Raw genomic sequence first — 24597 nt, 5'->3', positions numbered from 1 at the left:
TTTAGTCGCGCTAGTGGCCGGTGGGTCGGTTTCCTCTAGCGCCAACATGAGGTTAGCATGTGATTTTGAGTGAAATGTCAAAACCACTGTTGGATGGATTGCTATGAAATTTGGTACACACATTCATGCCCCCCTGAGGATAAATTGTGATCACTTAGGTGATCCCCTGACATCTAACACCATCAATAATGGTATACAATGCAATGCAATAATTTCACTTCCGCGCCATCTAGTTACATTTGAACAGAATTGTAAATCGTCAGTATCTTGCACCTTGTTTTAAATGAACTTCTTAATATGGTGCATTCTGATCCGTCAATGCGCCATTAGCATTTGAAATGTGTAGGATGCAAATGTGTTTATTGACAAATGCAAATAACTTGAGTACCAACTGCTGAGAGCACAACTGTGAGACCCAGAATGAAATTATGCAACACATATTTTAGCCTGACAAAGGCAGGAGGTTATACTGAATAAGAACATTCATACTCAGCCCTCTGCTGAGCAAGACCTGTGTCAAAACATTAAGTGCTTTGTGTTTCATCAAAATAGATGTGCTGCTTGTCGTTATTAAAACATCAGCCTCCACATGTGCCCTTTCTTTTTAAGGCTAGCAGATGAACCACTTCTCGGAAAAGAGAGCATTTACAGCTCGTCTTTTCTTGGAGAGGCCAAACAATAAAACCTGATTCGGAGGACTGCAGTCACAAAGTGCTGCAGGAACTGCGAAATATAACCTTTTCATGCAAGTGCAGTATGTAACCATCCTAACAAGGGGTCCGCATTATACCTGGGAACCAAATGTTTGTTTGCTCTCAACCACTGATACACATCATTTTGAAGTATCTTATAATGTTAACCGTTTGTCTAGAGTATTTTACTCTGAAGGTGTATATTTTTTACCAAATTGAGATGTGAATGAACTCAACTTTTATATCAATAAATAAACATGAAAACTAATCTAGCAAGTTGCAGCGCTGACTTCCCAGTTCTCTGAAAGAAACAAAAAGACATGCAGGATGCTGAGGCAGGAAGCTAGTGTTCAGCAAATGCACCCTGTCTGGGCACACATTCAATTGTCTGGTTGTTTAAGCTGATTGGAGTCTAAAATAGCAATGCTGATGAGAAACAATAATGTCTTTTCGTGAGCTTCCCTAGTTGAAAATGTCTCATTTGAGTTGAGAGATACGCGTGAAAGCCATTGTTTTCACATGCGGCCCATCTTTTTTCCCTCCCCATCACAAACCTCTCTCTCCTGCCCTCACCGTTTCCCACCCATCTTTAAATTGGATTTTGAATTCTTTCTCTCTGTCTTACTCTGTGTGTGTAGGTGTGGAGGGTATTGCCCAGGCCTACTCCGCCTGTCTCCCCCACATCCGTTTCTACGGCCCGACAAACTTCGCTCCAATCATCAACCATGTAGCGCGTTTCGCTGCCCAGGCACTTCAGCAAGAGAAAGCAGCGGTAGGTGACGACAACTCGCCTATTTGTCCATCTTTTCCGTGCTTTCATTTACTCTCCAGTTGAACCTGTATCAAGCAGACGAGGGGGGTGAGGCAACTCGGCTCTTCTTCCTCTCTGTGCATCTCTCATTTGTCAACTCCTCATCTTCTGAGTCTGAGGTAGAATATGTTGCTGGGGTGGATCGTCGTGGGTCTCCAGACACAGCTGCTGACCACAACCATAACCACCACTAATCCATGCCTAAACACAGCCAGCCATCAGTCTATCAGAACGGCCTCTTCTGACGACACACCGGCCCATAACGGCCCGCATGCGCCTCTTTCAGACATAGTCACAAAACCTCATGTAGCACTGTGATGTTACCCATACGTGTTTCTATCTATCTATCTGCTGCTGTTTTGTTTTGTTTTTGTTTTTGATAGGTGTATTTCATTATTTTTTTCTATGTACTTATTAAAAACATATTTGATATTACTTTGATGTCTTTGACTATCCGAGAAATTGAAAAATAGTATGATTCCCCAAATTATTTTCACATTTAACAGTAAGTCAAACTCTTAGCTGTTTATACGTTATATTTTACTTCCTGCTGTTGTTGCTCACATTGTCATTAGTGAACACTGATTGCATAATGCTGCCCTCTGTCATTTCATCTCTTCACAAGACTCTCTTCTCGTCTCAGCGCTATCGAACAGCTCTTTAGGTTTACGTGATCCCTTCACTGATATCCTCTCTTTCATCCTCTGATATCTCACTTATTTTGTTCTCGGCTTGAGCCTGTCTGCTGCCAAATCACTGTTAGGAGATTCCCATTGTCTACTTTCACTAGCGCTGAACCATTTCCCTTAAGGTTTGTTGAATCGGTCCTGCTCTCTATGGCGGTTTGCTGTCAAGACTCCTGTGTTTCTGTGTTATGAGTGGTTATAAACTATGATCTACTGTACGTTCATACCTTTCACTGTCTGTGTAATACACATTCCAACTCGGACAAAGGTTTGAATAATGATAACCCGTATTATCATTATTATTCAAGAAGGGAAAGAAAATACAAGCAAACAACTAGATCATATTATTTACTCTGCAGAAGTAGAGGAGCAGTAAGTTGTGAATGCCTGCGAGGGCAGTTTGTACTCATAATTCATCTACTCTGTTTAGCAGCTTGATAGCTGATGGGACAAACAAGTGTGTGCATCTGTTGGCTCGGAGTCCTGGCATGTTGACCAGAGTGTCAGGGAGGAGGGTGACAGACCAGAGTGACAACTTCTGTCCTCTCTTCTTCCTCATCTCACACCTCTTTTCAGCTGAGACACTGACCAGGCATTTCAACAGCATGATAGGGAGACATCCTCCATCTCCTTTTCTCCTTTTCTGTGTCACTTTCTCTGTAGTCTTCCTCCTCTCCCCTCCACCCTCTCGCGTGGTGGACTCTTTTATGCTAGCAGCATGGCCCCAGGGATGGCGATTTCGGTCGGTCAGTCGGTCGGTCCGTCCACCACTTTTGGTTATCTCGACAGGTACTGAATGGATTGCCATGAGATTTGATACAGACAGTTATGGTCCCCAGAGAATGAATCCTAATGACTTGACATTTTACTTTGTCCAATACCCGCAAAACGATTCAGCTGAGACTGATGGGAATGTCAAAAACACAACAACTATTGCCACAGCATTTGGTTGTTATTATTATTCTCATAACTTTGGTGATCTGCTGACTTTTCCTCTAGCACCACCATCAGGTCAAAATGTAACTTTGTCCAGTACTTTGGTTTAGGACCAAAATACCTGCAAAACTAATGACGTTCCCATCAGGCTCAGCTGTACTTTGTGTTTAGTGCTAATTAGCAAATGTTGCATGCTAACGCACTGAACTAAGACGGTGAGCATGGTAAACGTTATATCTGCTTAACATCAGCATGTGAACGTTGTCATTGTGAGCCTGTTAGCATGCTGATGTTAGCATTTAGCTCAAAGCACCGGTGTGCCTAGATACAGCCTCACAGAGCCGCTAGCATGGCTGTAGACTGTCATACTTTTCAGCGTGAAGTTCAGCTGAATACATGTTTTTGAATCCCACCAATATGAAAGGACCACTGTATAGTGGAATGGCTACAAGAGTGAGATTATACATGAAAAGTAGCTACAGCTTGCGTTTTAAGAAACCAACAAGAATCACAACACGGGTCAGACCAACCTTATTTGGTCTTGCGTGACTTCACTGCAGCTTAAACCAGACAAGTGTGGGCGCAAACAGAGGTCTCACTCATGTTGCTGATGTCTGCAGGGCAGCAAGGCGGCAAACAGCCAGACTCGAGTGAGGACTTAGATTACCTGTGAAGCTCAGCATTCACACAAAAAAAAAGTACCGACGTGTGAAACTCACAGGAGCTTCGGATCTACAAACTTTCAACAAATGGTACATGTTCACCCTCTTGTACGTATCCAGTGGCACGTCTCCTGCCTAAATCTGAAGAGAGTGCAGTAGCCGGGTATCATTATGCTCCCACGGTGCTTTTTGTCCCTAATTGTACCCTGTCACCCTGTGGAGAACAAATACATGAGCAAAACACACAAAGGACTGTACTCGACTGTGTGTTGTGTGCCAGAATCCTTTTGTTTCTGTAAGGAAATGATTGCAGACCCTTTTCTTGTGTTATATTACAGTGAGTTCAAACAGGGGTGGAACAGAGGAAGGAGTAACAGACAATAAGATGTGACAGCCGCAGCAGAAGTGTGTGTGTGTGTGTGGACCACATACTGGGGTAGTGGTTAGACTGGTGTGTATGTATGTGTGTGTGTGTGTGTGTGTTGGGGTAGGTGGGTGGGAAGGTTGTAGGCTGCACAAATCGGCTGCTGCTTTGCCTCAGTGTTCCTCTTCCTCAGATAATGAGAGAACCTGCGACTGCAGACTGTGTGACTGTGTGTGAACACACTGCTACTGACACACACACACACACACACAGGCTGCAGGCCAGCGCAGTTTGTGCGCGTCCCAGTGTGTGAGCGACCCTGTCTGTCTGTGTGATAATGATTCTCTAATGAGCGCTGCTGTTAGCACATTAAAGAGACAGGCTTCAGAGCCCTCCCTGCGTGTGTGTGTGTGTGTCTGTGTGTGTGTGTGTAACGTGGAAGTGTGAATTTGTTCCGAGTAAAGTCAGTGTGCGTCTTCATGTTGTCTGTTCTTATCATGGATAAGAAGTTATGTTCACTGTGTGTGTGTGTGTGTATGTCTATATGACCGTTTGCTGTCTCTTACTGAAATTAGGCATAGCTTAAGACAGAGTAAGACAGAGCACTGAAGTCGTGTATTGGCTAATCGGCATCAGCTGTTTGGAATATGCTTTACAATGATTGGCTCATTCACAGCTGTGTATTCATGCAGGCGTATAGCGCGGGCATTATAACTGTTAACGCTCTCATGCCAACGCTGTTTCCCTCCACCACCTCAGCCTCCTCCTCATGTGGTATTTCAAGGTGTTGGTTTAACTAAGATTGAATGTTCACGTATGTGTGCATGAAGGGGGGTTAGCTCTCTCAGCAGGTTCCTCGTCACTAGTCAGATTCATTGAGAGCTCCCTCAAACAGCAGAGCCTTTTCCGCCAAATCTAACCGTGAAACCATTTGCTATAAATGGTCATTTCCTTTGGTTTAAGTGTCTCTGACTGAACTATGGAGCGCAGTTTTTTTTTTCACAGCCAGTTTTAAGTTGTATGATGAGTAATGATCTGACTCCCTCACGTATTCCGTTGTCTGAAAAGCGCTCAACATCGCCGATCCTTGATCATGATCAACTGGCTCATTTAACTCTGGGTTTACCGAACCACCTATGAGCACGATCACAACAGATTCACAACAAACAACATCATCAGAACCATATGAGAAATGCGTGATGTGATAATAGATGAAACGGAAATGTTTCTGACAGAAAGACAGGACTTTCACCTTGTGTCCCGTGTGAAACCGAAAGTCCAGCTGACTTATTATTTTAACCCAAACCAACCAAACTGTCCTTAACCTAACCAAGTGGTTTTGGTGCCTAAACCCATCCAGACTGCCACCGTTTCACAACGTTAACCGCGTGTTAGAAAGGCTTTCTGGCAGAAAAGCCTGAGGCCAATTAATGTTTGTTTATTAACTGCGGCCCCTGGCCTTGTGTCATCTTGCAAAAGTGGCCCCAGGGCACTAGAGGAAAAAGGAGGCGGGGGGGCAGAAAGAACCAGTTCAGTCAGCGTCTGAGCTGAACACAAAAAAATTCTATGATTATGATAGAAATTAATTGAAAAGCTATTTTAATGGTATATTAAAAATGTCGCTTTGTTACTTATCACTTCACTGTAAACTCAAGCTTTTTGTCCCTGTCAGGAGCAGGTTAGCTGTGCAGCATAGGTTACCATGGTGATGTACACCGGTTAAAAGAGAGTCTATTTCGTGACGCTAGAAAACCTGAGCTAAGCCCAAAGATAGCTGGCTAACCCGCTAACCTGTTACATTCAATGGAACCTGATTTGTGTTTTCATTAGGTTAACGCTCAATGAAATGACTCTAGAAGTGGCAAACGTGTGTGTGTGTGTGTGTGTGAGAGAGAGAGAGAGAGAGAGAGAGAGAGAGAGGGAAGAGATGCATTGTGTGTGTAAGTCATGTTTGATAAAATGGTAAATTATAAGCATTACAGTCAAGATATATGATTGATTTTTTTAGAAAGATCAAATGATATTAAAAGTCTTTTAAGTCCAATGGTCCAAATAGTCCTCAACTGCAGATGATGTTTGGATGATTGTGGGTGAAGTGTCACGTAAATGCCTTTGGTAAGTTTACTGTATGAACAATGTACAGTTTGCTGGCTGGCTGCACATGGTCTTTTACATATTTCTTGGGCAGAGATGTTTGTTGGTTTACATCTTCACCTCTTACGCCTTGTTAATACCCTCTGCAGCAGCGATTCAGCACTGGGGTTTATTTTGCTCTCTTATAAGTCCAGATCTTATTTGCTTTATACCTCTTGAACCTGTGGGTCTTATTTTGAAATGCGTGATAATGCACTGTGGCATTGCATTTGAGAAACCGGCTTGACCTTTCTAAACTCTGCTCAGTTGGGGATGGTGCAGGGCGGGGGCCAAACAAAGGGGCCGTTAGTGTCTTTAAAGCTGCACTGATCAGTCTGTTAATTACAGTGAGTGTCGCCTGCAGTGACAAACCAACTGAAAATGATCATAGAACATATTCAATATTAGTTGTTTTTTTTGTGGCTGCTGCATTAAACAAACTTGACGCTACCTTTTTTCTTCATTCGTTCATGTCAGAATGCAATACAGCAATGATAGTCGCCCCCTGAAAGTGTATTTCATGGACAGGACATGGCCTCCTATTTATCATTTGTGCATGTTTGTTTTTTGTAAATAAAGATGAGAGAGACAGGATGAGTGCCATCTGTTTGCACAGCTCATCTCCAGACTTGGCCATGAAACATTTTTTTTTTTCTGACAAATGTTTTCATACTCGCACAGTTGAATAACCCCCCCCCCCCCCCCCCCCTCGTGCCCTTTATGCATTCATTATGTGCCTCCACTCATTTATTCAGGTTTGTCCTTTAATGTCCTTTTTGTGTAAATGTATATAAAAAAATTAAAACAAGAAAAAACTTCATCACATATCGATTACAACATGCTACAGTTTATATGTATTTCAGTCTTATACCGAAGCCTGATCCTTTTTCCTTCTGATTCACTTCAAACTGTTGGTTCTTCCTTTCTTTTCTCATCTCTGGATTCATTTTTTCCCCCCTGAACAGATGGTGTGCTCTGTCATATGAATGGTGCCCAACTTTCTGTAATGCAGGAAAGCTTTCATTCTGGTTTCTGTTTTCCTCTCCCTCACGCCGTGTTGTCTCTGCCTCCTCTTCACTGTCACTCCTAACACTCTCTGAAATGTCCTTTATCGCTTGTTTGTCTTTCATTTCTTCCCTCCATATTTCTCTCCAGGTGACTTTAGAAGAGATTTGAGGTTAAGCAGTGACGTCACATGAAAATGGGATTTCTCATTTCTCTTTTTATTCGTCTCTCCCTCCTTTCTCTCTCCATCTCTTCCCCTCTGCAGCAGTACTTCACGCTCCTCATTATAACCGACGGTGTCATCAGCGACATGGACGAGACGCGTCACGCCATCGTACAGGCGTCTAAGCTACCCATGTCCATCATCATCATCGGCGTGGGCAACGCAGACTTTGCCGCCATGGAGTTCCTAGATGGAGACGCCAGCGTTCTGAGGTCCAACACGGGAGAGGAGGCTGTTCGGGACATTGTGCAGTTTGTCCCTTTCAGGGATTTCCGTAATGTGAGTATTGGTCTCAGGGTCTTTAAGAAGAAGTTTTTTTAAGACTTACTGCACTGTGCGATATAACAAAGCCCAGTTTAGCAAAAATATAAATGCACATATACAGACACGTAGAAAAAGTCCTGTCAGAGGTATACTTGTTCTCTTAAATGGGTATTGCTATCCTCAAATCTTAGATGCGTGTCACAGTAGCTGTTGGCATCATTCATTGGTTCTACTGCAGTTTGATGATGGGCGATCTTTTAAAAGTTTAACACCTTAAAACTCAGCTTCTCTGTTACATCAGGACTGCGTGGGTGTGGTTTGATCAGATCTGAGTGACAGTAGCCTGACAACTAAAAGCAAACTACCCCACAACTGTTGCCAGATTCTGATTCAAATTACATGACAGCACCGTTTTTTTTCAAGTACCGTCCGCTTCAAACCAGTGAGAAGAGCTCAGAGCATTTTGTGTTCATGTAGGATCCCATCGCTAACAGTCAGGTGAGAAAAGAGGTTTTCAGGATCTTTCAATGTTTTTCTATCCAGAGCTGACTCTGAAAGTGCTATATCCTTCACTTAAACATCAGTGCCACAATTTAGTATATAGTATTAGTATTTACATTTATTTCAGTAAAAGAAGAATATTTACAGTACAATGTACTTTAGTAGTAGTAGTTTAGGTGGACACAAGCTCTTCAGCTAACAAGGTCTAAAAACCCACTGTAAGCTACATGCCAACCAAACAGCAAACAGACACAGTTAGCGACTCTCTAACTGTAACTGTGGGTTAGGGGGTAACTGAAAGTACCATTTAACAGCTAAAGAGCCAGATTCTTCCCCCAGGAGGTGGTGGAGACCACAAACAGAGCTAACAGAGAGTGAAAGGTGGCCAGAAACACACGACTCTGTAAGCACCTAAAACCTTTTTGTATCAGCTAAAACAATCCTCGAGTATGAGTACCTCAAATCTTTACTTGAGTAAATGGACCGTTACCTTCCAGCTGTAGAGTGTTCAGAATACAATACACAATTGTCTCTTTACATAGATGAGAGTGTCTGGTGAATCAAGCACAACATTTAACAACCAAACAAGTTTCAGTGAAGTTTGACCCATTTGCTGAGATGCCACCTAAGCTAGTGTTTGGACCTGCTAATGTGATTTGCAGCGTCACTTTGACTCCATCTTAGTTCTGCGGTAGAGGCTTCACCTAATGACATGATGTCATGCTGTCTGAGTGTGAATGTGTTACCAAATGGCAGCCCGTTGCTACTCGGATTGTAGCATCTCACACACCCCACACATACAGGGTCTGCTAGATAAAGAGAGCTGCCTGGTTGTCTCAGACACTGTGAGACACTATTTCAGACACTGTGAGTGTGTGTGTGTGTGATGTGTTGATGAGCATACATAGAGTACACGTAAAAAGTGTTAATGCGAGTGTTCATACATGTGTGCACATTTGTAGGCTGTGCACAGGAGACAATTTTTGGTAATTTCTGTATATTCTGTGTGTGTGGGCTGGTGGTGGGCGAGCTGACTTCCTCTGTAGTGGGAGGAACACAGTGTTTGCTGGCTTCATTCCAGTTTTCGGTGGGAGGGTGAGAGACAGCAGCAGACATAATAGAGAGGAAGAGGGAGAAATGAAGCTGAGAGAGACAGAGAGGAAAAGAAATAAAGACTAAATAAAGAATTTTTATCTCCATCAAGTTGCTATAGTTGGTGATGAGATACACTGAAAGTTAGTAGCTATTGTTGTAATAAAGCTTATTAGCTTTTAGGTCGCATAAAATAACTTGAGAATAAATTGGTTTGAGGTACGTCTTGAAATACTCAACAGAGTTGAGATGCTGATGTGACTCCCTGAGGGAGACTGTTCCATAATCTAGGCGCAAAAGTTGTCGCCTTGAGTCTTTGAGTGCGGCACAACCAGGAGCCCTTCTTCTGATGACCCGAGAGGCCAAGTGGACCTGTATGGAATCAGCAACTCACTGATATATGGTGGAGCCAAATTGTGTAATGCCTGAAAAGTAATTTGAACGATTTTGAATTTAATCTTAAATTTGACAGGAAGCCAGTATGACGAAGCGAGCCTCGGGTTGATAAAGGAACGCTGTAGAGTTTTTGTTAGTAGTAGTGCAGCAGATATGTGTGTGCTACTGTTTGGCAGTGTTTCTCATTTGAAAATAACAGGATTCAATAACTGACTTAAGGTGGTTCTCAAAGTTTGACTGGGAATCAAAAATGACCCCTAGGTTTCTGGAAACCAACTTTGGGTTAGACATCAGGGAACCGACCAGAGAAGTGCTGTTGAAAAATTTCAAAGGCCTGATTTGGTGCAAAGACCAAAACTTTTGTGATTACACTGCAGGAAACTAAGACATCAAGGCATTAATCTCATTAACACAATTATGTAAAATGGGCAGATTTGAATACATAAATCTGGATCATCAGCGTAGCAATGATAAGAGCCACAACCAAACTGATGGATAATTCGGGAGCATATAAAGGAAGAATTAACTGGTCCCAGGATTGAGCCTTGAGGAACTCCAGATGCCTTTTGGCCGTGGCCCATGTTTGTTTTCATACAAGAACACGCTACAGTTGGTGTTCTTATGGGATTTGCAGGTTTGTTTCCAGTGGTTACTGACCAGTCCTTCAGTGTGTTATCTAGTGTATTCATTCAGTCGTAAGGTTTATGCTCCTTCCTGTCAAAGAGCCAGTTGGTCGAAACAACCTACACGTGTTCCCTTCATTGGATATAAGGGGCCAGAAAAAAGACTAACAGTACACAAACATATGCATATACACTAGTACAGTAGACATCCCACAACCATCAGCCAGCTCTAGGTTAGTGCACTGGACATGCAAATGTCAGGGCTAGACTGGGAGACTAGTCACTCAAAGCAGGACCAAAAAGAGACCACAATCACCAGTATTCTAACCCATTTCAGCCTTCATTTTGCTCCATGTTTTTGTTTTTGTTGAAGTTAACGTGCTCTCTTTCTCCTTTTCTCTCTCAGGCACCCAAGGAGACCCTCGCCAAGTCGGTCCTGGCCGAGCTGCCTCAGCAAGTCACCCAGTACTTTAAACAGCGGAATCTTCCGCCCAGCAACACGGCACCGGAGTGAGACGCCCCGAAGACAAGAGTCCACGCTGTACAATAGCTCAACAAAACCTCTCTCCTCGTTAACGGCAAACAATACAGAATCAAAGTGTGTATATCAGCTGTGAACAAAAATGAGTTGTGGATAAAAAAAACATAAATCATACATTGAAGACATCCCTGCCATTATATCTGCAACGTCTATACTGGTTAAAGAATGCTTGGTCAGTATCCAGTGTGAATCCATCAGAAATGATATTCTCTGTTTCTGTGATGGCAGGTGTCTCCAAATGATGTGAATATGCAGGTAAAACACTGGCCTTTTTTTTTTTTAGAGAAATGAAAAATATCTTGATTTATCAGGATGTAGGTTTTGTTTTTTGCATGTGTGTGTCTTGTGATTGATACCATGTGATACATACAACTCCTTGGTGTAAAGTCCTTTCTGATCTGAAGTGTATCAGTGGTTGAATCCCCTCCCGTTGTCGTATGGATCCTTTTCAGGTAGCAAATCAGATGAAGGCTGTTTGCGTTTGTGCACAGGTGTGGCGGACTCAGACTGAACAGAGCTCTATTTCTTCACCCCTGCTCCGTCGTCAGGGGGAAGTTTTAATTTTGACCTTTTGATCACGAGGCGGGTTTTAACGCTCCACTGTGCTTGTTTGATTCAAGAGGACAGAATCAGAGGAGGATGAGGTGGCAGCTGTAGCACTAACACAGGATAGATGTGGGATACTGTGTGAACACATTAGGCTGTTAAATATGGGGCCATTTTGCTAGCTTTTGCAAAATCCTTTGATTTCTTATGACTTTGGTTCATCCTGCATGTTGCCAATATCTACTCACTGTTTACAAACTGATGCCTATGATCACAAACGCATGAATTTTTTTTCTCAAATGTATTTATTAGATTTTGTAAATATTTTACTGAGATTCTGATGAAGGAAGAGAAGGTTACATGGCACAGAAAGTGTCAGAGAAGGCTGTTAGTGTCAGAGTTTTAATGAGTGGAAGCAGAAGAGGATTTCTGATATGCATATATATCGAATGTATATTTATATGAAGCTGTTTATGTTCTGATAAGCCAATGTTTTTAATGTACTTTTTATGCAGTGCTGAATTGTGTACTTAATATGTGTATTGCTGTGCATCTTTGTACTAAATGTGTTGCTATTGATTTTATAAAGTTGTGTCTATGTCCACTCAGGTTAATAAACTGAAGGATATGTCACGTTCTCTGTCTCTGTATATATAAGAGCAGCACACCACAAAGAGACGCAAAACAACTGCAAAGAGACACTGAAAGACCACAAAAAGACTGTAAAGGACCACAAAGACACACAATATGATCACAAAGAGGCACGAAACAACCACAGAGAGACGCTGAACAACCACAAAGAGACGCAAAAGAAACGGGTGGGTGGTGACAAAAAACACTCAGCAGCAGATTTGTGTTTTACTCCACATGACTCAGCTCAGATTTTTTCCCGCTGTTGTTTTTGCTTGACTGAAGAGATAATGAATTACAGCCTGCTGTCATCAGTTAAACAGACAGACTGAATTCAGCTTACACAAAATGTAAAGAAACAAAGAAATCATTGTAATAATAAATTCAGTCCAGAGTCCATCGCACTTCCATCCATCAACCTTTCTGGGCAGCATGTGGACGTCTTGCTGCTCTGGTTTAGTGCTGCTGAACCACCCTGAACATACTCTTAACGATTGCCAGGTTGACTTTCCTTTAAAACGCCCCAAAACTCAAATCCTGAACTGATATGTTCTTTATGTATATTGGTTATATTATTTGTTGTCATGGCAACTCTTTTCACAGCTACACCAGTGATACTGAGCTTCATCTGTCGGTTCCACTGAGAAACCCACGGCTGCCTTAATGATGTCAGCAAACTGTCCTTAGACAAAGGGAAATGCTTGTTACTGGCCATGAACACAAGATGAAATGATCCTCCAGTCTCATCATCACTCTGTTTACAAAGGCTTTGAGTCACTCTCATACCTTGAGCAACACACTCTCACACAGACGTGTTGGCCACTAAAGAGAAGTACAAACGTTGCACTGCTTAAGTTGTTTAATGACTCAGAGACTTCAGTACATTTTGATATCATCTCACCTTGACTGCCACCCTGTTTCTCTATCTCAGCTAACTGAGCTCAGCTTCAGATTTTCAGCCGAGGTTTTAATGAGGACTGAATACACATCCCAGAATCCAATTACCCAAATTAGTTTTGATCAAGTCCAATTTCACACATTCATTTTATGGCCCATGTAGGCCTGGCTCCGGGCTACATCTCAGGTCTTTTAACCCCCAACAAACCGGCCATCCAGGTCTTCATGAAGAGTCGAAGCATAAGCACGTTCTTACAAGGCCAAGCATCCATCTTCATCTTTCGAACCTGTTCAAACTACTTTTAAAGAAAGGCTTTGTATGGTGTGTTTTATACCTCAGTGCAGGTAGTTTGTTTGGTTTCTTCTTCTTCATTTCTTTGCCTATAGATTTCAGATCTCACTCTATGCACAGGCTGATGTGATGCCATTGCAAGATGGTCTTTAGTTTAGACTGTGTTTAGAAAATAGGCCCCATGAGGGAAAGCACCAGGAATAATTTGTCTTCAGAAGTCTGAATTAACTCTCTCTCTATAGCAATATGTAGCACATTGTTGCTAAATACGTGAATTACCACTTGCACAATATTTTCCTTATCCAGTAGTATCCCAATAGGTCCCAGGATAGATCCGAGGGAACGTGATTGGGAGATTTCTAACCATTGTCTACAAATGTGTCTACGAATGTGCTTATATTATAGCCTCCTGTATGATATCCTGGCAAATTAACAGTAAATTAGCCAAGTTAAGGTACTCACAGGAAACAACTATACACTTACAACTTATTGATTTTGACACACCAATTATGAAACTGCCACTCATCTGAGACAGATGGGTAGGCGCCTGTAGTTGGTGTCCATGCGGTTTTTTTGTTGCATGGCTGATGGCAGAAATGAATGTTGTTAGTATTCCTTTCTGGAAGGAGTATTCCTATTGGTTGTTCAGGGCGAATATTCTCGGGTTGTGAAATACTCCAAAAAACATTCCAGTGGCCGTCTTTGGCCACTGGCAATACAAGGTGAAAATTTGCTTCGCATTTGATCTGAACACACCTTTACTCTCTCTGTCGCACACACACACACACACACACACACACACACACAAATACACACAGTACAAGGGAAAGCCAATATCATTTATTTCTCTCAGACTTTGACCAACAAAACAAAACTCCAACGCCTGAGACAGCAGCAAACAGTCCGGCATCTTTCCAGCACGACGTGACTTTGAGACAAACTACTGATGAGAAAACACATCACATCACACAAATGAAAACAGCATTTTTCAAAAACATTCAGACTTTGCATTTAACCCAACCAGTGAGAGAGAGAAGCGTGTCCTGCCCCGGCTCTCTCTCTCCTCTGCTGCTGATAGCTAAAAAGGTGTGAGTCATGTGACACAGTCTAAAGCAGTCTCTTCCGTGCTCCACAGCTGTCAATCACTGTTCCCTCAGCCAACAGCACAGCTTGCAGTCGCTGTGGCTTGGGTTGGGAGGGGGGGGCGTAGGGGGGGCAGGATGTCGTCGGGGTAGGTAGTGCGGGATTGGTTGCTCGGCTTAAACTGCGTGAGATTTGATTGAGGAAAGGAAGGGTGGAGGTGTCATGTTTGAGTGCCACAATCGCAAAAACCACAAATAGATACACAGATTTAGTTCAGAATAGAGTTAAATGGGTCTTAAAGTTACTGTTTATCAGGGTTATATCACTTGGCTGAACTTTGTCTAATGACAAAGAGCAACAGTTCAACTCACAGCTGTGAAAACAACAGGAATACTGAAAATGTTTGCTGGGTGCGTGTGTGTGTGTTGCCATTGTATGACTAACATGATATGAACTTGTGTGGCCTGTAGGTCGTGCGCGTGCCATTACCTCATCAGTGTATATGTATGACCTTTAATCTGTCTCTGTGTGTGTATCCTGTGTGAGGTTACCTTTTCTGACTGTTTGCAAGCTTTACTGAAGGCATGCAAACGTACTTCAGGTTGTGTGTGTGTGTGTGTGTGTGTGTGTGTGTGTGTGTGTGTGTGTGTGTGTGTGTGTGTGTGTGTGTGTGTGTGTCTGTGTCTATCTGTAGGCCCTGCTGTGCCGGGGGTACGGCAACATGATTGCGTCCACGCTACCTTCGCTGTCCGAGCTGCTGTCAGAGTCGCTGCTGCCGGAATAAACCCAGAGTCCTGGCAAAACGCCCACGCACACGGCTGCTGACGGCAGGTGCAACACGCCTTGACCGGAGCTCAGGGGGGCCGAGGGGGTCTTCGCCGCCAGGCCGGGGACTGTTTGTTGATCTTCAGCTCGCCCTGCTCCTCCGCCTGCTCCGTCCTCCTGTTCTGAACAGCACAACATACTGTCAGATTCTGAGCTTGTACATGCAGACATCATTTAAAAAAAAAAAAAGGTCAGAGGTCAATATTTGGAGAGTAGGAAACAAAAATCAATTACGTTACCAAGGACCAAGAAAAATTAAATACACACATTTCATCAGTAACCAGGCTATTTCTAATGCTTTAGTCTGTACAATTTCAGTGGAATACAGAAAAAACAAAATTGAAATGAAGTTGGTAAAAACATTTGCACGCAGGTTATTAGCACAGAAAAGTGCCTGTACACCGTAAATAAGACAAAGTATAAGGCAGGCAGTTTAGAGCTGGGACGCAAATGGAATTAACTAGTTGTAAAGAGAGAAAATCAGCTGTTAGCGAGTGCCTAATTAGAGTTATGAGATAGTTTAAAGCTGCACTCATCAATATTTTTATATTAACAATGGATCAAATAATTATGTTTAACGTGAAAGTGTCACTCGTGTTGACAAATCCAAAGGAAATGTTCACCCAACTCTGCAGTTGCCTCATTGTTTTGGTTTTATGGCCCACAACTTTACTGTTTTGATTCACTCTCACCGTTCTCATCAGTCTGGTTTTGCTAATACCCATTGCCATTGCAAAGTGAAAATGAATACTGAATTGAGGCGTTAGAACGGTTGCTGTTATTTTGTTCTCAACAGTGAAATATGAAACATGACATCTGCGCACACACACACACACACACACCTCATCTTGGCTAATATATATATCGCTTAACCAGGTAACAACTACCATTCTTCAGTGCCAGTCGCTCTGAGAAAGTAACTCAAGTGTGAAAAAGATCACGCTAGCCCTGGGCTTTCTGTATACTTTCTTCTTGCAAGTTTCTTTTCTTCTTAGGTATACATTATGAGGCAGACTGGCCTAAAATCTGAGTAAACGTGGTTCCACTGAACCTACATCGCACTGCCACTTTGCAGATGTTTTTCCAATTTTCAAGGTAATTCCAGATCTGCGTGTCGAAGAAAACCTCGTATGTATATATGCCATCAATGCATCATTCAATCACAAGCAGTGAGCTGTGTACCAGTTTGTGTTTTTCTGGTCTGGTAGTTCTATCATTTAGCTATTCCAGGAATTGTCAAAGAGGTGCACAACTCAATTTCTGTCCACTTCAGACAGACATGCTTCCGTGTAGGCCTCAGGCTGCAGCCCACCTGGGTGTCTGTCTCCATTTCCTGTCGTTGCTGTTGCTGTTGTTGTGATTTCCACCTTCTGTTTCTTACTGCTGTCTGACGACTGGGAGGAACTGGGTTAAGAGAACAAAGAGATTTTGAGGATTTAATGCGGCTCTAATCAAGTTTTTCATGTCAAAAATGGGTCAAATGAGTGCAATGTGAATGGGGTCATTCGCAGTGACAAACCCACAGACAATTATCACCCGACTCTGCAGTTCCCCGCATTTTAGCGTCTTTAATGTCACTGTTTTGGTTTTATGTCCCGCAACTTTACTTAAGCATGGAGGTTCAGTCTTGCTTCAGGAAAACCTAAGTGAGTGAATCTTGTTTAACTTTACTGTTTTTAATTCACTCCCATTTGCACCATTTTTGGCCGCAACAGCCAGCAGTTATCTTCTCTGATAAAGCGACGCTGCGTGACCAACACCAAACAGCAGACAAACGAAGTTAGCGACTAGCTGGTGAACGTAGTGGAGCATTTAGCAGCTAAAGAGACAGATATTTTCCTCATGAGTTGGTAAAGCTTAAAAAACAGCACCAAATAGGAGAGAATATTGGATTTAAATGATCAGATGGACACAAACACAACTTCAAATGAATGCTGATGTTGCTTAGTGTTTGCTGGCCGTGTAAATAGGCAACTTTCTGCTAAGTTCACCATGTCGACTTTATAAGGTGATAATGTGCTGAGCCCAAAAAGAAAAATCTGTTAATACAGGTTTAAAGGAAGTGTATCTGCGTACCTGCGCCTCTTGACAGCTCCAGCCAATAAATGGGCCTGAGACAGGTGGCTGGTCCTTTGCTCCGCCCCTGAATGTTTAGGTGCCGCCTTCTTTTCTGGCTCTTTGCGGCTCTCGGTGGATGCTTGCTTCACTAGAGCGCTGTGAAAGTACCAAGTTAAGGTGAATAAACCATAATGGAGCCCTTGGGAGGGAGCGAAGAGTGGGCCTCGGGGGGGGGCAAGTAGAAACACACGACCCATTCAGCTGCAGTCTGTCCTCCCTTCATGGGGAGCCATTACATCTCTCCATCAGTGTGCTGGAAAAGGTGACACAGTTCTGAAAGGCTAAGAAAAGCACTCCGGCAGAGAGAGGTGACACAGATATAGAGCCTAAAAGAAGAGCAGGACATGGACAGAGCTCAGGAGACATGAAATCGGGCCGAGATGCAGAAACAGAGGAAAATAGACCGGGACACACAAAAAGACGTAGCACACGAGGTACAAGACAAAAAGGAAGGTGGACCGGAGTCAGCCGACACAAAGTGGGACATTAGGTATATGTGGGGTAGTGTTAAGTTTTCTCTGCATTAACTAAAGGTCTGCGCGTGGACTTTGTGTTCACAGCCACTGCTTTTAACGTCACCGTAGTTACCAGCCTATGATACAGTTTCCACGACAACCCATTCTCTTCTTCATCTGCAGACAAACCTGTCTGTCTGCAGAGACAAAGAGAGACTGACAGAGGGGCATAGACGACAAGCACAGAGAGCAACAAAAGTTCACTGTGGACATGCAGGAATGTCATATGGCTTATAGGAGTCCTGTTTATAAATGAGGTGGTCTGTCCTAAATACATGAATTCTTCCCAATTGATTGTCATATCAATATTAAATCAGATTTAATTAGAGGACAATTCCAAATAATAGCTGAGGGACAGCTGACAACTGTAAACTGTCTCTAAACAGAAATGGACGGAAAACAGAAACCGGGGAGCTGACTAACCGTAAACACACAATGCGCCTTTTACTTTAACTAGTAAATAATGTTTATGTACTGTGCAGACAATCAGACAATGCTGCATGTCCTGTAATGTAGTGAAGAAACAAAGAGCACAGTCAGATGAAAAACAAAAACCGTTGACCTGAACCTCCTCAAAATATTCTTATGATTCTTTCATGGGCTAAAATGTGAGGTTATGTAATGCAGCGATATAACGCAGACAGGATTTGGCAAACAAGATAGATTGGTCCCAGACCTCCGACTCGCTGCCCACATCTAGATTTGTTCAGCGATCGCGCCCACTCACAGCTGCTTTCTCCAGTTGGAGAAACAGTTGGCCAATAAGAGCTCAGTAGGCAGGATTAAGAACGGGGACGCCATCTTCCTACGTAGCTAGCTGGAGCTGGACTGATAAACCGTCCGATATATCGGTCGATTTCAAATTATTGCAGATATATCGCTATCTGTGTTTATATGTTAGCTAACAAGTAACACGACACGTCAAACTAGATTTTAAGTTTTCAAGTGTCATAATTACATAGTTTGTCCACCGGAGAGCACTGACAGGTTTATTTTTTTCACTCAGTCCCACAAAAGGGACACAAATCAAAATGAATTGCTTACGTGAAAAAAAACATAAAAATACTGTTGGCTGACACATTTGCTGTAGGATTGTTTTTACTCCCAAATATCTGTAAATGTCGGTATCAGCCTCAGAGTTCCAGTATCGGTCGGGCTACACTAGCTAGCTAACACAAGTGTGGATGAGATTGATGCAGCTGTACAAGTTGTTTCAAGTCAACACACAGAAATAAGTCATAGATTGACATATTTCTTTGATCAATGTGAAACATGTTTAGTTAACTGCTCCACGCAACCGTTAACGCGGACGTTGGCAGGACGAATACGTCACTCGCTACTGATTGGTTAGAGGGAGAGAAAAAATCTCCCTCACAACAAGAAACCAGGTAACATGAACACAATTGTCAGACTGAATGAATGAAGCGAAACTAAATGGAATATCAAGCTAAACATTAAGGAACGAGGAGAAGAAAATCCCTTGTAAATCCCAAAGACATTGCTTATAATAATTTTGACAAAGTTATAGACGGGTGAACTTGTGTACAGCATAGTGCTGGCATCATGCATGACGATGGACCTGTGTGTGGTGAGTGAGTGTGTGTGGTGTGTGTGTGTGTGGTGAGTGTGTGGTGAGTGTGTGGTGTGTGTGTGGTGTGTGTGTGTGTGTGTGTGTGTGTGTGTGTGTGTGTGTGTGTGTGTGTGTGTGTGTGTGTGTGTGAGATGTATGCACGATGCAGTCCCAGCAGGAGCTTGAGTATGGTGGAGCTGTGTCTGCCTCTGCCAAAACACACAAAGCTGCTTATCATATATAGACTCCCATATGAGCAGCATGCACGTCCCTCAATTGTTAGACAGCTTGAAGTGCAAAAAAATGTCCAGAAAACACCTTCACTGTTTAGCCAGGGAGATACTGAAGCACTTACTGAGACACACTATGCAATATACGGCACAATACGGAGCCAAACTGTTACGCTGCTAGAACATTACAATCACACTCATCACTATGGAGACCTGGCTCCATAGTCGTGTAGCTTTTCCCACCAACACGTTTAACAAACATTGACACTGTGATAGGTTCAATGTCCAGCTCACGCTGTGCTAAAATGATGCATTGATCCATCAATTATCTGGCTGACAGAAAATCCAACAATCAATGGTTTTGTTTATTTAGCATATAAAATTCTGCTCGCTTTTGTCAGTTCATTTTTCAATTAAATGAATACTATGGGTTTTCTGCTGGGCTGCGGTAACTTGATGGGTCTCATTATTTGTTACTTCACAGCCTTAAAAAGAAGTTACTTGAAAAAATAGATCAATAAAAAAACAAAAAAAACAATGGATAGCTGCAGTCTTAACTACATGACACCAGGTGATGTGACGCTTTATCCTGCTGTCCATCTCAGTGTATGAGGGCAATTAGCATGTCCCAAGTGCAATGATAATGTATGACTTCTATCAACCTCTATCAGCAGGAGGTAGTAACTGCATCAACACTAACAGATCTGTGGCACAGCTGATACCTCCCACCCCGTCATGTACAGTAGCCTGTGACTGACACAAATGATAAAGTCACATTTTGACAACAGAGATGAGTGAGCTAACCAAATAAATCCAACAGGAAAGTCTACAGAAGAGACAAAGTGGTCGCAGACTAATTTGCATTAATATTATGGATATTTCTGTAATAGCGTTGCCCTAGATTTTTAAGAGCTATAGCTGAAGGAATGCATCTTCTTTTAAAATTAGCTTTGACTGTCTTGTTCTGGAGGCAGTCTGAGGGTTTCGTTTTCAGTGATATTTGTTTTCATATAATGTAGTCATTAAAAAAAACAAAAAAAAAAACATACAAATTGTGATAAAGTGTCAGCATGTAATACATTGACACTGGTCACACAGAGAGCCTGAGTATTTTTGCAAACATGTGTTTAGCATTCACATGAATTGCAACTCTATTTTCATTTAGATTTGTTTTGAAACGCGTTGTGTCGACACTGCACTGGAAGTGGGAAAGGGCTTCAGAATATTAAAACTGTACGACAATTGCTTCAATCCCAAATGCCTTTTTTTCCCCCCTGCCTGTGGAGCACATGAGGTTTCCATTCTCAATTCCACGATTAGTCTCCTCCAATCATTTCATAAGCAACAACATAAACAAGACAAATGAAGTGCAACTGCTGTGACTTCAACTACATCTCAGTGCTCATTTTAGACCTGCAAAATCGCTCTCTAAAATGGGGGAGAACGATTACCATATTTCGGCAAACAAGCACAGAGCGATACTGGCTAATTAAAATGTTTTTCATATAAACAAACACGATATAAAAAGGATATTCTGTATTCCAACAGTTCCTGCTTCTCCTCATCCCTGCGTTGCTTCTCCACCAGGCACTGTTGCCGGGAGACCTCGTCCAGGAAGCTGGACTCATCCTCGTCCAATCCTCTCACCATGTTCCCTGTCACCATGGAAACAAACATGCTCTCAACACATGGCGGTCGAGTGATTGCATTTTTCAGAAAACAAACCTCAACAGCTTATTTCAAATGCACACACGAGTGACCTTCATGTGGAAAGAAATCACGAAATGTAGAGTACCGCTTGGCAGATGTCGCTGTCACCTTTTTTTAAACATACCAACAATTGTTTTATGAATGCTTGAACTGAATCTCTTCACCAACATCTGTGAAATAATGTACACACAGGACAGACAGGATATGGCAGATACAGATACTGCCTTTAAATACTTTCACGATTGTCTTGCAGGTCCTGCTGTAGCCCAGCCTTTGCAGAACATCTTCACATGAAACACTTTCGGACATAACAAAACACCTGAACTAATATTGCTGTAAATACAGTGCAGAGATGTTTAAATGTATTAAGTTATACACAAAATGCACTGATTAGTAAATCAATATCTAATGTCTGATATCTACTGAAAACAATCAATTCCAAAGGAATAAGGCAGAAGAGTAACATCATTGTGAGTCAAGCTATCGTGTCACTGTGTGTGTGCATGTGCGTCCTCGTGCCCATGCACAAGACGAACAAAATTGGGATCCAAAGTGAAGAAAACCGCTGATAACAGTATTTGTCTTGGTAGAGTAGCAGAGGAAATGTGTTAGTTCAAACCTAAATGACTAATGGAGGTAGAAGTCCTAATGATGGATATAATGAAGAGAAACAGAGAGACAAAGACCCACTGAATTTGAATTGCTCCTCATATTCCTCTTGTTTCTTGTCTTTCTGCTCCTGCAGTCGCTCAAAGAGGGAACGTGGGTCATACTCCTCCTCCGGGGCATCTGAGGAGCACACAAACAAACGTGGATGTACGCACAGGTATATGGATTTCAGAGGTTTGGTGCGTTTTGGATCTGTGTGTCAGGGTGTGTGTTCTTACCCTCTGGGTCGTCAGGTTTCCTGACTTTCTCCCATTCCTCCTGTCTCTTCTTCCTCTTCTCATCGAGCTCAGCTTCTGACACAAACTTCCTGCTGAGGTCCACGCCCGCTGCCCCTCCCCCTTCCATTACAACTGACCTACACGCAAACACACAGACGCAAAACATGTTTTTACTCAATACACAGTCCATTTCTGATGGGCCATGAAAGACTGCTAGCTGAAGGAGTCTATAGCGGTGGTTTTCCTCGGGGCATGCACGCTGAGAATTCCTGGATTCAATTAATGTATTCTTTTTCTATGGAGTCCAGCAAAGCAATAAATCAATCTAATCCATGAATACTCGGCTTATGTCCCCTGAGCGCACTGATGTTACTTACCTGTGAGTGTTAACCTATCAAAATAAAGCGATACTACAATTCAATGATGCATCTTTTAAATAAAAGCATGTGCAGACCCCTTACAGGGCAGGGTAATAACATGCTACTGCTGTATTCACCAATATAATATGAATTTGTCTTTTTGCCACAGAGGGCCCAGTAATGAATGAATCTGTTTATATGTAATGTGAAACATAAAGGCACTGTTAGAGAACAAGAAAGAAGTAACAGAGCTGCTAAAAACACATCTAGATTGATGCTTATAACTTATGCATATCTTGCCATATAAAAAAAAATGTGTTGGATTTCTGTAAGACTGTAATTACAAGAGGTGGACCAAGGTCAAATTTAACAAGTCATAACCCTGACGTGGACGGTCACAAATATGTCACCATGTTTCGATGTGTAGGCTGACTACCGAGAATATATGGAAACAGGTGAGATGCACCAAGAGAGGAATTCACACAAACAAATTTGTCTTTGGTGAAAATGTGTGTTCAGTATTTGTTGATTGAGCCTGGACCACAGATTCAACTCCATGGTGATTTTTAAGCCATGGTTCATACTGGTGTCACAGCAGAATCACTCTGTATCATGTTATTTTCTATATTTTATGGCTTTAGTTAGGTGGTGATGCAATGTTGCAGTGAGAACACCAAGAGGCAACACGTGCAAACCACAACAACTACATAACACACAGCCTTTTTCAATTGATGTTTTTAATACTGTTATTTTCAAAGAGGCCTGAACTTCACTCAACCTGTGAGGTTTTGGCTCTCCCTTGTGGCCATCTTTAATCAGCACAAGTAACTGACATGCAGGCAATTCAACGGAGTTTTCTTCAACGAAGACCGCTCAAGAAAACCACAAGGATGCCACAACCGATTTGCAATGGGCGATCGAGTTTAATACGAGCTCTGCTTAACGGACCAAAGCTTTTCGTTTGGCCCCGTTGATTCACTAACCGTTTGCCTAGCGCGACGACAACAACGTTAGCCGCTAGCCTTTTAAGCCAGAGGACACACTCGATAACGATAAGATGAACCGATACAGCAATCAATCTGCAGTACAACAGTCAGAGTCACTGGCTTCCTGTTGTTATAGTTCAGATGGTCGAGAGGTAAAGCTGTGAGCACGCAGATGCCTTACGTGCCGCAACCCCCCGGCTAGCGTTAGCTTCATTAGCATCCCAGCAGGCTGTTGTCGCCGCTGTCAGTAACCGGACATCGGGTCATTACGGAAAAACAATACTTTCAGATGCGCAACCGAACATACTGGAGTTTCCGCGTATGACTGTTTGATTTCATGTTGAATAATTTCTCTGTCACTTACTTACCAAGCTCGGCTTGTCGATATGATATTGCTGCTCCAAATCAATGACGTTTCGTGTCACTGTAAAAATATCCCGTCACGGTTTTGGACGTGCGACTTTAGTTCCGACCTGCTTTTCTGTAGCAGGGCCAAGCTCCGGGTAGACCCATTTCTTTGAATAAACTTTATTGCTGAACTCAAGTGCAGTTTACAAGGCAACAGTGCTATCGAGTGGTGACACGAGGAAACAGCAATACATGTGGAATCGGGGAGAATCAGAATCAGAATTAGAAATACTTTAGTGATCCCGGGGGGAAATTATACAAGGAAGGAGAAAATAATAACTGGAAAAAAATAAAATAAAATGATTGAATAGAATGAATGTGTTGTGACCTCTGAGGGGTGATCTCTCATGTTCTGTCTCCACTATTAAAACTACGTCTCTTAATGAAAGGTTGCAAACAAACACCTGTCTAACTTGCAAAAATACATTCATTTGCGACGTTTCAGTGTTAGACCCCAAAATGCTTACATTACATGGCTAGATTATTATAAAAGGAATGCTTAAAGCCCCAATGGCTAAACTGCATTCTCAAACAGATACATTCCCAAATATAGCACTCTGTGTTTTGGTGGGTGTCAAACACAGGACAAAAGCCACAACATTCATGATTTGC

General features: G+C 42.5%; 2 protein-coding genes across 2 annotated transcripts in view; one reads left to right on the top strand and one right to left on the bottom strand.

The window, feature by feature from the left end:
• cpne2 (copine II) overlaps nucleotides 1-10902 on the top strand; it is a 35962-nt gene extending 25060 nt beyond the window's left edge. Inside the window, exons 13-15 of the mRNA XM_070907933.1 lie at nucleotides 1331-1464; nucleotides 7555-7791; nucleotides 10795-10902. Coding sequence (XP_070764034.1) covers nucleotides 1331-1464; nucleotides 7555-7791; nucleotides 10795-10902 — 479 coding nt within the window. The remainder of the gene's footprint in view (nucleotides 1-1330; nucleotides 1465-7554; nucleotides 7792-10794) is intronic.
• Nucleotides 10903-14112: 3210 nt separating this feature from the next.
• psme3ip1 (proteasome activator subunit 3 interacting protein 1) lies at nucleotides 14113-24042 on the bottom strand. The gene is made up of 8 exons (XM_070907512.1): nucleotides 23946-24042; nucleotides 22233-22369; nucleotides 22036-22134; nucleotides 21169-21290; nucleotides 17279-17418; nucleotides 16515-16606; nucleotides 15118-15324; nucleotides 14113-14558 (listed from the first exon to the last, which is right to left on the bottom strand). The coding sequence occupies exons 2-8, from the start codon at nucleotides 22357-22359 to the stop codon at nucleotides 14554-14556; spliced, it is 792 nt and encodes a 263-aa protein (XP_070763613.1). The 5' UTR covers nucleotides 22360-22369; nucleotides 23946-24042; the 3' UTR covers nucleotides 14113-14553.
• Nucleotides 24043-24597: the final 555 nt, after the last annotated feature.

The sequence above is a fragment of the Enoplosus armatus genome, chromosome 6 (assembly GCF_043641665.1).
Source record: "Enoplosus armatus isolate fEnoArm2 chromosome 6, fEnoArm2.hap1, whole genome shotgun sequence".
Classification (NCBI taxonomy): domain Eukaryota; kingdom Metazoa; phylum Chordata; class Actinopteri; order Centrarchiformes; family Enoplosidae; genus Enoplosus; species Enoplosus armatus.
Note: the sequence above shows the minus strand (reverse complement) of the source record. Positions and strands in the feature narration are given on the sequence as shown.